Source organism: Octopus bimaculoides, chromosome 10 (assembly GCF_046866305.1).
Source record: "Octopus bimaculoides isolate indiv1 chromosome 10, ASM4686630v1, whole genome shotgun sequence".
Taxonomy (NCBI): domain Eukaryota; kingdom Metazoa; phylum Mollusca; class Cephalopoda; order Octopoda; family Octopodidae; genus Octopus; species Octopus bimaculoides.
The window spans coordinates 43727794-43742592 of record NC_142937.1 but is presented as its reverse complement, the minus strand read 5'-3'; the positions used below and the strand labels follow the sequence as shown (position 1 = coordinate 43742592).

Sequence of the window (14799 nt, the reverse complement as noted above, 5' to 3'; positions counted from 1 at the left end):
CACGACCATCCTGTGTTCTTAGTGGCATATAGTACTACTTTAACCGATACGTCATTTCCATACCCCAAAGACCAAAATGTGAGTAGGAGAGATTTGGCTGGTGTTTCTAGCAGATCTATTAACCACACAAAAACTCCTTAGTGTTGATGTTGTTGCTGTGTTGGGTGTGATGGTGCTGGAGTTGGTGTAGTTGATAATAACAATGATGACAATGATGATGATGATCATGACAATGATGATGATCACAACAATGATGACAATGACAACAGTGATGATGACGATGATGACAGCAACAACGATGATGAGCATGATGATGTTGATGATGTTAGTGATGGTGATGGTGGTGATGGTGATGATGACAATGATGATGATGATGACAACGACAATGATGACGACGATGATGATGATGCTATTAATTCTGTTACAAATTCTGCTGTTGCTGCTAATGTAATTTGCCATAGCTGTGGGTTTTTTTTTTATCTCTTAGTCAGAAAGGAAGGGTAGTACCTGCCTTCAGTATTGGTGAGAGGGTAGGGTGAGGTCTCCTGAAATCAGGGACTTGGCTTGAATGCTTACAACCAAGTGGATTCCACTTAACAGTACTCAAGGACCAGGTGATGCTATTAAACCAGGTGACACAATAGGCTTTACTAAAAAATTTTCAAAAACATCATGGGTTCCGGTACCAATTAGATAATACAGTTCTATATTTAAGAAATGAGGAATTATGTACATTATTTACATTATTTACATTTGATGGATATTTGTCCTTATCTTGTTTGTTGTTAACACAACGTTTCAGCTGATATACCCTCCAGCCTTCATCAGGTGAGTTGGGGAAATTTCGAACCTGGGTTCTCATTCCAAATGTATTTTTCGATGTTAACCCCAAGATTCTGAGTTCGATTTGAGACAGATTTCAGATTTCAAATTTCAAATTCCAAATACACTTGCCTCAACAGGTCTTCGCAAGCAGAGTTTTTAGTGTCCGATGAAGTAAAGATACGAATAATTGAGCTGGCTACACTTCTGGCAGAGGTTACAGATTGTGCTCTCACTTGCCTTGCCAGATCTTCTCATGTACTGCATATTTCCAAAGGTCCCAGTCATTGGTCATTGCCTCAGTGAGGCCTAAAGTTCGAAAGTCGTGCTTCATCACCTCATCCCAGGTTTTCCTGGGTCTATATATATATATATATATATATATATATATATATATATATACATATGTATATCTATATATATATATATATATATATATATATATATATATATATATATATATATATATATATATATAAATATACCTACATAAATACATACATTCATACATACATATATGTATGTATATATATATCATCATCATCATCCCCATTGTTAAACGTCTGTTTTCCATGCTGGCATGGGTTGGATGGTTTTGACATGTCCAAACTCCAATTGTCTGTTGTGATATGGTTTCTACAGCTGGATGCCCTTCCTAACACCAACAGAGTGTACTGGGTGCTTTTTACTTGCCACCAGCTCAAGTGACCTTACACAGTACAGGCATGGATGTTGTAAGGAATATCATTAACTGCAGCCATGCTAGAGCACCGCCTTGAGGGATTTTAGTTGAACAAATCAACCCCAGGACTTTTTCTTTAAGTCTAGTACATATTCTGCCAGACTGCAAAGTTCTTACCATACCCACACAACTATACAAGTTCTTTTTGTGAATCATATACTTGCATCTTTCCCACTGGATGTAGAGTAGCTGAAAGGTTAAGAAGTTTGCTTGACAACTAACAGGTCCCATGTTCAATCCCTACTTCATGGCATCATGGACAAGAGTCATTTGTGATAGCTGCAGACTGACCCAAGCCTTGAGACTGAAACTGGGTAGAAAGAAACTGTGCGGAAGCCCTTCAGCTGGATTGTACTTGTAATTCAAAGATACAGCCTTGTCACATATTGTCATGCTGATTCTGCCTGAGAACTACATTAAGTGTACATGTTATTTGTGGAGCACTCAGCCAGTTTCACACTAATTAAATTTTTTCAATTATTTCAATTCACTGAACAACCAAACACTCTCTTTCAATACATTTGGAGACCCATGTCTCTTCCATTCTTCACAATTCTCCTATGACAATTCTAATCAGCCAGGAGTATGGTCTACAGAACAAATAACCATTATAATTTCTTAATCGCTTGACCTCTTTATCATTCAGATTAATCTGTCGAATCTAAGGCTTATTTATTCACATTATTTTGAATTGATTATAAATTATCTTGTAGCATTGAGATTTTGCTGATGTGATTACTCGTTTCACTGTAGGTGAGAGAGACTGAATCTGGCCAGTCTGAACCTGAAACAAATAGAATATTTGGGCCTGAAATAGCTAGTTTAAATGCTAAAGGGTTAAATCAACGGTTCTCAAACTGAGCTGTAGCAACCACTTCAGGATGTTGTGACCCCACAAGGGAGGGAAGTAAACATGAAGGGGGATCTTTTTTAAAATGGGGGCCACATTTTTCATTAACGAAACACTTTGAAACTTGGAACACTGGTAGAATGTGTCATATAAAACATCTTTTTCTCTTAGTCTTCTTTAAAAAAAAAGAAATCCATAAGTTATTCCATGTTAAAGTCGTCGTATTTCTGTAATTTCAACCAATCACTGACGTCCATTCAGCCGATATACATTAAGTGCCGACTACATAAACAAACGATTCTGAAACAATTAACCCTAACCCTAACCCTAACCCTAACCCTAGGGTTAGGGTTAGGGTTAGGGTTAGGGTTAAAGCAAATTTAAAATGAAAAAAGCAAATAAAACGATGGTATGGAGATTAAATACGCTTTACATCACTTAATCAGCCAAAGGAGCAAATATAAACAACTGAATACTTGTCAGTGACTGGTTGAAATTATCGAAATAAGACAATTTTTTACATGAAATAAATTCGAATACAAAAATATTTTTCTGTTCTATAACACAAAATAGATAAGTATACAAAGTTTGAAAGTCTTTCCGTACCAAAAACACTACGTAAAACATTAATGAAAAATGTGGCCCCCGTTTTAAAATAGATCCATGAAGGGAGTACCGTGGGTGGTGCAGATAGAGTGTGAGTTGCCTAGGGTAAGTCCTGAGTTTGCCACTTTCCCAAGTTTGCCACCTCCCCGAGTTTTCCCCCACCTACAGCTTACTGCTTGTACAGGCTCAAACAACAGACCTAAGAGTGTTGCTCTTATAGAAGCATTACCCAAGGTGGACCACATGCAGTGCAATCTGAGGACATGTACCGAGAGTGATAAAAATCAAGCATCCAGTCAAAATCATGGTGTTTGGAGTGATCACTAGTGATAGCTATGTAATACCTCCATTCATCTTCCCACACAGCCCCTCAGTCTCAACATGGAGTGCCTGGAGGAGGTGTGCCTGGGTCAAGAGGGTGGCTGCTGGAAGACTCTATGTTTAGCAACAGGACTCTGCACCATGCCACATAAGCAGGAGAACCCGGTCATAGCTGTCGGACAATTTCTCTGACCACATCACCCCTAACATCTGGCCACCTAACTCCCCAGACTGCAGCCTCCTTGATTATTATGTGTGGGGCACTGCTGAGTGAGAGACCAACAAAAGTCCTTGTAACACTAAAGATGAACTGAAGGCAAAGATCATAGCAGCATTCACCAACAAGGAGAGCGTCCAGAATAGTTGAAGGAGATTCCAAAGTCGTCTGGGTGCCATGGTTGAAGCCACTGGCGATTTCATTGAATAAATTTACTCTTTAGTATTTCAAGATATTTTTATGTAATTTTGGTAAATATATCTGTTAAAATGAGATGTCAGTATTATTTTCATTTTTGCCTAATTTAGACGATAATTTATTCACTGCACCCTATATATATATAAATTAATTTCACAATATATGTATTTAACTAATTTGGTAGTAATCATAAAAAAAGATTCTTAACGTATCAAGCTACCAATCACATAAAATGTATAATCTAATACATCAAGCTTATCTGTATTGATTTATTAATTGTATAATCAATATCATATATATTAGTACAGACATGTAAATAGTATATTAATTATGATAAAATAATATAAAATAAATTATTAGTACATGTTAGTAAGCTGCAAAACAATTGTAGTTGAATATGGATATCCAATGGTAAAATAAATGTTATTCATTGTATACTTCATTGCTTTATTTATAATTTATACATACATATATATATATATATATATATATATATATATATATATATATATATATATCATCATCATCATTTAACGCCTGCTTTCCATGGTGGCATGGGTTGGACAGCTTGACTGAGGTCTGGCAAGCCAGTGGGCCACACCAGGCTCCAATGTGATCTGGCAATATTTCTACAGCTGGATGCCCTTCCTAATCCCAGCCACTCTGAAAGTGTAGTGGGTGCTTTTTATGTGCCACTGGCATGGGAGCCAGTCAGGGGGCACTGGCATCAACCATGTTTGGATGGTGCTTTTTACATCCTGCTGGCACAGGAACCAGTAGGGGGTACTGGCATCGACAACATTTGGATGGTGCATTTTACATGCCACCGACATGGAAGCCAGTCAGGCGGCACTAGCCATGACTACAATTTCTATTTTGATTTTACTTGACTCAACAGGTCTTCTCAAGCATATTATATTGCCCGACACTTCAAGGGTACTTTTAAGTGGGCTGATCATGCAACACTGGCATCGGCCCATGGCTGCAGTCTGACTTTACTTGCTAGGTCTTTTTAATCACAGCATATCTCCAAAGGTCTCAGTCTCTTGGTATTGCTTCTGTGAGGCCCACCACCACATCCCATGTCTTCCTGGGTCTACCTCTTCCACAGGTTCCTCCCACTATTAGGGTGTGGTACTTCCTCATACAGCTATCCTCATCCACACATAACACATGACCCTACCAGCGCAGTCATCTTTCTTGCACCCCACATTTGATGGATGTTTCTTATGTCCAACTTTTCTCTCATATATATATATATACCAGAGTAAGCACAAGAATGTGAAACAAGGTGGAAAAAAATAGTACTTGAACAGTACGGAAGTAGAGTAATATGCTTTATTACTAAAGCTTCAAAGACATCACAAAAACTGTTACTCAGAGTTTCCCGTTCCCGTTCGTCAGACTGTGAAACTCTGAGTAACAGTTTTTGTGATGTCTTTGTAGCTTTATTAATAAAATATGTTTATATATATATATATATATATATATATATATATATATATATAATCCAAGAAAGTTAGGGGTTAGCTGTAAGACATTGTCCCTTCTTCGGTCACTAGATGTCCTTTTTAATTTTTATTACTGATATGGCATAATATGTCAAATGTGTTTGTATATTGTTTTTATTGTCCTGTCCTCTTAGTTGAAAAATAAACAGGTAAATTGACATAATACAATGTCTGCAAGTTGATGAGTACCACATATTCCCCTCCATTTTCTTATTGCTACACATACACACACACACACACACACACACATATATATATATATATATCATCATCATCATCATCATCATCGTTTAACGTCCGCTTTCCATGCTAGCATGGGTTGGACGATTTGATTGAGGACTGGTGAAACCGGATGGCAACACCAGGCTCCAGTCTGATTTGGCAGAGTTTCTACAGCTGGATGCCCTTCCTAACAAATGTGTTTGTGTGTGTGGGTGGGTGTGTCTGTATGTATCTTTGTGTTTTATTTATTCCCTACCACTGCTTGACAACTGGTGTTGGTTTGTTTACATCCCTTTAACTTGGTAGTCTGGCAAAAAGAAACCAATAGATACCTGGGTTGATATTTTCAGCTAAACCTTTCAAGGTGGTGCCCCAGTATGGCTGCAGTCCAATGACGGAAACAAGTGAAACATAAAGCACATTCAACAATATCTTTGTCAGTAAATAGATTATGATTAAGATATTGAGTGAGTAGAAAATGTGACCGATGATAAGCTAATGTGCAATATTAGCTCCTATTTGCTTAATATAATCTGTCATATTTGTTTTTCTTTTTCTCAAGCATGGGGAAGAGGTCGTTTCTGTGAAAGGTATTACAGAGCTACAAAAGGTTGGTTGCAAGTCACTGGTTTAAACTATATATTTTCCAAGTAACTCATTTACTGTCATTTTCAATAGTATGGGATATACATCTAAGCTTGATGGTGTGTGTGTGTGTATGTGTGAGTGAGCAAGTAAGTGAGTCTGTGAGTGAGTGAGTGAGTGAGTGAGTGACTGAGTGAGTGAGTGAGTGTGTGTACATAAAATATTAAATACACAAAATGAACACATGTAACACAGATAAATGATAAAGGAAAGGTAATTGAATATAGAGTTTTGATGTATTTGCAATTGACTTCGGTAGCTTTTGACCATTCCTTTGTTTAGATTGCATTCAACACCAGAGTAAAATCTGTTTCTCTATTATCAATGCGTGGGATAATTTGACCAGTTTGAAAGGGTTGTGTGGGGTTTTGATTATTCACCAACAGTATAACGTTATTCTTTTATCCTTTATTTGCCACCTGGGGAAAAGCACCTGTGCAGATGCCTCACGAAAAGCACTGTTGCAAGTGTCATATGAAAGGTACCCAGTACATTCTGTAAAGTGGTTGGTGTTATAAAAGGCATCCAGCCATAAAAATCATGCCAAAACAGACAAATGGTGCCTGGTGCAGCCTTTTGATTTGCCAGCTCCTGTCGAATTGTCCAACCCATGCAATCATGGAAAACAGACATCAAATGATGATGATGATGATAATGATAATGATGATGAAAGGGCTGCATCCATGACCCTTTATAAGACCTCTGTGATTGATGTGATGGAGGTAGGGAAGAAGGTATCTTCAAAGCAAATGCCTGTCTGGATGCTTGCAACAGAGTGGACTCCACTGAAGGAACCCCCAAGGTGCCAGGTGATCCAGTGACTTATTAAGCCTACCAATCAAGTAAGGCATGGTAGGATTTGAATTCATCACACACAGAGTCAGCATACAGGAAATCTCATGCTTTAATACTTCCACCACTCCACTACTCTGGGTAGGTCCTTTTTTTTACTTGATCCTAAAATGATGAAAGGCAAATTTGGCCATGTCAGGATTTGAACTCGGAAAGCAGAGGGTTAGAACAATTGAACAAATATTGTAAGGCATTCTATCCAGTACTTTAATAAAAGGAAGGAGGGTTGGTACTTATCAGGTTTCTTCTTCTGAGAATCAGGGACATTTAAGGGAAATAAGAATGGACCTATGAATAATGAAGGACCTCTATATGGGCAATCAATCTGCAAGAAATAACAGCCTAATTTCCATCAACTAACACCCTATTGAATGAAAATAAGAAAATAAGAGCACATTGGATTGCACTTTTTGATGCAGAAGCACATTGTACTTCTTGATCCAGAGTGTCTGGAGAATATACAGGAGATGGCCATGGCTGGAATGCTTTTGATTATAGGACTGAAGTAATGGTTTTTGTGATTGTTAGGGCATGGGTTCAATTCTCAGGATAGGCAGTGCATTGTATCTGTGAGCAAAGCTTGTTACTTCATGTTGCCTCTATATTGTCAACTTAAAATAAGTACCAGTGACACCTGGGAGTAACCCAGTGATAGACAGGTGTCTTGTTCAAAGGGGTGTCTTTACCCTCAGCACAAGTACCTTGAAAATCCAGGTAGGCTCTGGCCTCATGAGGCTGAACGCTTGAAACAGATAAACTGGAAATAGCATAGCTAATGAGTACAGAACAGTGGAGGTCTTTTAGTATCAAATAAAGATCATTAAAGGATATTTGATAAAGTAATCTATCTTAAAATCTTCCAGCATAGGTTGATCAATTGCAATAAAACTAAATATGAAGGATAGAAGACAGAACCTTTTACTGCCAGGAAAATGGCTGTGTTTCAAAAGAAGTCAGTAGAAATTCCATATGGTATACCCAAAGTATGGATGTATAAGAGATGTAGTAAAGTTACAGACAGGCTAAACTTTGTATGCAGCATATTCACAGAGGCAATAAACACTAAGAACACAAAAAATAAACCCTTTCTAATACCTGGAAGTTTCACTAGAAGTAGTTGATAGCTTCTGTTATCTAGGTGACCCAATTTGCAAAGAGATAAGTAATCCAAAAATATAGTAGCCAGACTAAGAACAAACTGTAAAAAGTTCAGTGCACCATTAATTTTCATAGCTACAAAGGGTTTCTTTCACAGAGATGGAGGCAGACTGTATGATGCTTGTGTACAGAGTGTGATGCTGCATGAACTGAATGCAGAAGATTTATTAAAATGAGAAAGAAATGAAGCAGGCTTGCTTTGCTGAATGTGTATTATTAGTGTACATGAGCAGAAATGATGGTGTGCAAATAATCTACAAAAAAACAAACAAAAAAACTGGACGAAATAGGTATTGGATGTTGTGTGCCAGAGAGGAGGCTGAAATTGTACAAACATGCGATGCTTATAGAGGACAAGAGCTCGAAAAAGATGTGTAGGGTACTCAAAGAATATGTAGAAGAAAGAGAGACCCTGGAAGATATGAGATGAAGTGATGAAGGTTGATCACAGGATGATATGCCTTGCAAAAATGAAAAGGGGCCATACACACACACACACACGTGCACACACACACACACACACACACACACACACACATACACACATCATGGATTCTCCCATCATTAGATGATGTATAAGGGTTCTGTAATTACTTGCTGAACAATCACAGAGAGGATTTGTTTGTAGTGATAAAATGTTTGTGTTTACATAAGCTCACTCCCTCCATCAAATCAACATTACCTGTACAGGTGCACCATGTGCCACATGACAGAGGATGAAATGACTGCAGAGGAACATGAAACGAAGTATTTTGCTCAGGAATACAACACAAGGCCTGGTCTGGGAATCGAAACTATAATCTTGCCATCTTGCTTGCAACACCCTAACCACAAAACCATGCAACTTCATTTCTCTCTCTCTCTCTCTCTCTCTCTCTCTATATATATATATATATATATATATATATATATAGTTTTAGGGAAAAGAACCAAGGTTCATGAACTCATCGACGAAAATCCACTGTCACATATAGAAAAATTAATAAGTAAAAGCACAATAAATAAGTATAATATAATACAAAGTAAATATCATAAGATAATGATAATAAAACGACTACACGTGTTTCATAACCAGTTTTCAAATAGAAAGAATATTTAAATCGATTAAAACTATCGAAAATCAATTCTATTCAAAAATATAGCTAATCTTCAGGTCAAAATACAACAATAATAATAATAAAAGAATGCATATATCAACCAACAATAAATAACAAATGAATGTATATAAAATACTTATTATATAAAGATAGAAAAATATTATTAAAAATATCAAAATTATAAACGTTCCATAATCAACCCTATGTCCATTATAATACAAGCTAACAGGAATATTATATGCAAAAACCAACTTTAACGAATCTTTCGTTTAAAATACAATTTGAACGAAGTTTTAGGTTAAAATTATAAAGATAGAAGTAGCACATATCTAAACGATGCAATAGTTTAAACTAAAAGATTTTAGACTAAAACGTTTATTTGAAAGAAGTCTCGTGAAAATATTGCGTAAAGAAAAAGAATAGAATAAATAGATATAAAAACAGGAATGAAAATTTTATTATGAATGAAAGATTAAACTTTATATAACTTAAGTTATAATAAAACAATTATAATCAAAGAAATTAAATAAAAAGACTTGTTATTTATCCCATAAAATAAAAAGAAATATTAAACAGTATTAATGGAAAAAATTCAACCCTAATCTAATCGAAGTCTTAGTTTAGGCTAAGATGATAAACTTACTACTAATTAATTTAGTGTTAAAAAAGGTATTGACTAAAATTATCATTAAAAATCAATTGAATAATATAAAAATACATATTTTTTCCAAACAATGATATAAAGTCATTTAGCAGCGTAGTGATAAGTAACTTGATGCTCTGTGCTTTTGAAAACCTGTGCAATAATCAAAAAAAAAATCCTTTAATTGAAAAACAAGTTAGTTTTCTTGATGACAGGAAAAGCATCCAGAAGCAAAATCCTACATCAAATAAGTTCCTGTCCAACCCATACTGGCATGACAAAAAAAAAAAAAAAAGAAAACCTAAAAAAACAACAGACTTTAAGAGGTGATATTTATCCCTGCTTAAAAGTACATATTCTGTTAGAACAAACTATTCTGCAGTAGGTACTATGAGAGAAACTCTCATATTGGCTTTTGGTACAAAATGCACTCTTGTTCTTATCACTAGTGGGGAGATAAATCCCGACCACCTTCAGCCCTGAGACTAATAGATCAAATGATTTTGAGCTTCCTTGATCTCACCTATTCTGGCTCTGTTTTTCTATATATTGGTGGTGGGGAGATGAGTCACTGCTATCTCTAGCAGTTGAGCATTCATCATTGATGAAACTAAGGAAGGCGAAATTACGTGATCTCGTGGCCTCAGCACCGGAGATGGCTGGGATTTATATCTCCACAAGAGGTATAAACAAGTGTGTATTTTGCATCAAAAACCAATTTGAAAGTTTCTCTGATGGTAACTACCACAGTATAATTTGTTCGAACAGAACATCTACATTTAAGTGGGGATAAATATTATCTCACAATATTAATACTGCCTCTGTTGCTAATATATATTTTTAAACATACCCTAAATGAATGAATGAACAAACAAACAAATATTCTATGAGAGACTAAAAATGTCATAAATATTGAAGCTAATCCTAACTAGACAAACAAAAATAACCAGTTATCCTTTTCTATTCATTGCCCTAAGTGGAAATATTTTTTTCCAGACAGTTGACAGAAATCTCTTTCAGATATATCATGTAGTTACTGACCATTAAATAATGTCATAAATTTATCCACATCTACTTTTGACCCATCATGTCAAGACCGTTATATTAGAATTTTGTTCATATGGCAATTCTTTCTGTAGTAACAATAGAGAAATCATTGATGAGGGTGTACATACTTTTACATACCAGCAGTGTATGGCATACGTGGACGCAATGATTTATGTCTTTTTCTTTCTTTCTTTCTTTCTTTCTTTCTGCATTGAGTAAAATCATATATACTTGTACATTGAAGAAGTAGAGGTTAATAGATCAGACACCCATTTTCAGAACTCATTGATATCAAGAGAGAAATGTGCTAGGCTAGAATCTGTTTCAGCTATAAACAGCATATTTCCACTTCTGTTATTAAATAAACCTGGTTACTACTATAAAAGTCAGAATGATGCAATTAGAAATAAGTTGAAATAAAAGACAGTTCTGCAAAACATTGCTCTTTTATCAAAGTTTCACTGGAGAGGAAGATGCTTACCAATGTAATGAAATAAATTGAGTTGATCTTACGAAGGAGTTACTATGTGGTCACCTCACCTAGGTACAGCAGCCTACATAAAAAATTAAAAAATACATGCAAACATTAGATAATATGCTCATAGATAACCCTAAAAAGATGGGATGGTCATGGCTAGACACTATTGGTCTACTTGATTAGGGCTGATTTATGGCTGGAAACCGTTGACATTTGGATGCAAGCGAAGAACTGTTTAGCATTTGGCGTAGTACCCAAACATACTTCTTTCAGAGGCTGTTGAAAATGTTATCCTTAGGTTTTAATGCATTTTGATATCTGTATAAATATACACAGCTGGTTAAATGGCATGTCTGAGAGCTGTAGGCATTTGATCCAGTCAATGCCAAGGAAATTCAGCTCATGAGAGACTAAATAGGCTGTGATTTGACCATGATGAGCAGCAGCTACTAAATTACAATTGAATTCGCCTAGCAACAGCATCATTGCCTCCCGATGCATTTTGGCTACTACAGCAGTTTGCTTGAACTTGGGTGTTAATCTATTGATCTGGGGTTAAAGAACAACAACAGGGATCTCAATAAAATTTTGGATTTTAAGAACCAAGGTACTGATATGTGGGAACTTGAAATCAAAGTTTGAATTCTTTTGAATATCTAATTCCAGATATGGATGATGTAGTTGCTTTTGACTCCATTGCCATCACTTTCAGAATGAAGTCACCCCATAGCTGTTGTGATTTGTTTTCAATCATTTAATCAGCAAGTCCAGTACTTTAGGTTTATTGGTTGGTAAATGTGCAGAGACTATGTAAAGTCAGGAGGACACTTTAGTCTTGTTGCAGATAAAATAATCCCTCTGGTGCTGGTGCTATGATAAATGCACGCACAAGCTCTGTCTAGTGGTTGACGATAGGATGAATATTCTGTGGTAGAAGCCAAGCTAGAGTGAAACATTTGAGTGAGATGTGGTCTTCCAAACCAGGCAGGAGGGCAGTAACTCCAGATAAGAACCTGGATTGCCATGATCCATCCAACGCATACCAGTATGGAAAGCAGATATAAAATGACGATGATGAGGAGGAGGATGACGATGGTCACTGCTAGATTGTTCTAGATCATAGATTTATTTGCTTCTCAATCATGAGTGAACTTTTGCTAAGCAATACTGCAACCAATAATACAATCTTAACACAGCCAAAGAAAAAAATCTCCTCCTCCTCCTGGCATCAATGATGTCGCAACTCATTTTTACAACTGAGTGAACTGGAGCAACATGAAATAACGTGTTTTGAACAAGAAAGTAATACACCACCCTGTCTGGGAATTGAACTCCCTACCTCATGATTGTGAGCCCAACACTCTAACCACTGAGCCATGTGCCTTCACTTCTGTGATACAAACACCTTGTTTTATAGAGAACTACATTAAAACCTTGCATCCGAATTTCATGCTAATTTATGTTCCAAACACCAGCTGAATAATGGCAATATTTATTTCGCTAAAGTCTTTGTAATTTCCAAAATTAATTGAAACAAAGACAGTATATTTCAACAGAAATATGGTAACAGAAGGGTTCTTAGATATATCACCATGTACATGAATAGATAATGTGGTTTTTAGATATGAAAAAGGGCTTGATAATTTGTGCTGGTGATTTGATAGATGTCTGCTTTGATTGGGTAATTGTAGAATTGTGTTGAACTGTACCAAACGGATGCTAAAACAGCTTAGATACTGAAAATGCTGCTGCTGCTGCTGCTGCTAATATTTAGTATGTGCTGGTGATGAGGATGATAGCAAACTGATGATGATGATAAGGTAGAATAGGAGGAGGGGGGAAAGAATGGTAATAATAATGATGGAGATGATGATGATGATGATGATGATGATGATGATGATGATGATGATGATGATGATGATGATGATGCAAATATTGTTAGTTCCAAACTGGTGCCAGAGTTCTGGTCTTAAAAAGTATTTGTAAGCCTTATTAACTCAGCAATATAAGACATAATTTTATAATGTTTTGGTACTTAGCAGCGTAAATGGAACAAGTTTATTGCTCCACGACACTTTGATTTTATACTGCAGACATACAAGTTGCCTTCATATATCATTAAATTGGAGAATACCAATTCGTTTTAATTAGATTCCAGGAAAACCTGTAAGTAACAGTCAATAGCTATCCAATTTCTACCCAATCCAATAATTTTGTGTCCTTTCTACAACTTCACTCAAAAGTTTATTCTTCTTGTTAATGGAAGATATTTGAAAGTTGTACTTTTGCCCTCTTGAATCTAAGATACAAGCAACATTACAAGCCTTGGGTAAATCAGTGCACTGGGCCCTATAACATTCATTTATTGGCAGCAAGTTGCATTGTACATAGATCAGAATTAAGCCCCAAGACCCATGAGGCCCCTGGGCAACTACCAAGTGAGTTAATATCTTAAAACAGCTCTGGGCCCACCTACTAAAGAACCAGCACTTTGTATTTCTTTACTGGTCAGAGGGCTAGTTTTCAGATGCAATATCTCTTTAGTCTGTCTCTTCTACTTCTGTGACAATGGTCTCTGATACCCAGAGTTAGTTGCATTTCAACTCCACCCAAATCTGTCTATCTGTCTGTATCACTTTGTTTTGTTACCCATTATGTCTCATTCTCTTAGACTCCAGAATAACCACTATATTTGAAGGCATAAATGATGCATAGCCATATTAAATGCACTCCAATTTCAGTAGCGCATATTCAGTAAAGAAGTTTTTAGTACCTTGAAAATTCATATCAAGCTAAGTAAAACTACTGTCTTCCATACATATAGGTTTGTCCTGTAAGGTGCCAGTACCACATAAAAAGCACTTGTGCTGGTGCAGCATAAATGGGCCAGTGTTGTGTAAGTGGACCCCTGCTGGTGGCATGTAAAAAGCACCCAGCACACTCTGTTAGGTGGTTGGTGCTAGGAAGGGTGTCCAGCCATAGAATTTATGTCACAACAGACAATTGGAGTCTGGACAGCTCCCCAGCTGGCTAGCTCCATGTCAAACTATTCAATCCATCGTGGGAGACGGACATTGAATGACGATGATGATTATGATGATGAACATGGGGTGATCTTTTTCTATAAAAGTGGTGACAGTCAGAATGATGCAATTAGAAATAAGTTGGAATAAAAGACAGTTCTGCAAAACATTGCTCTTTTATCAAAGTTTCACTGGAGAGGAAGATGCTTACCAATGTAATGAAATAAATTGAGTTGATCTTACAAAGGAGTTACTATGTGGTCACCTCACCTAGGTACAGCAGCATACATAAAAAAAAAATACATGGAAACATTAGATAATACAATCATAGATAACCCTAAAAAGATGGGATGGTCATGGCTGGACA

The 14799-nt window shown here is 36.4% G+C and overlaps 1 protein-coding gene across 1 annotated transcript in view; it reads left to right on the top strand.

Annotated features, from left to right (window-relative positions):
* The window catches only part of LOC106868235 (sorting nexin-30), a 412233-nt gene extending 403659 nt beyond the window's left edge, over positions 1-8574 (top strand). The window contains exon 6 of the mRNA XM_089358222.1: positions 8534-8574. Within this exon, the coding sequence (XP_089214348.1) occupies positions 8534-8574 (41 nt within the window). The remainder of the gene's footprint in view (positions 1-8533) is intronic.
* Positions 8575-14799: the final 6225 nt, after the last annotated feature.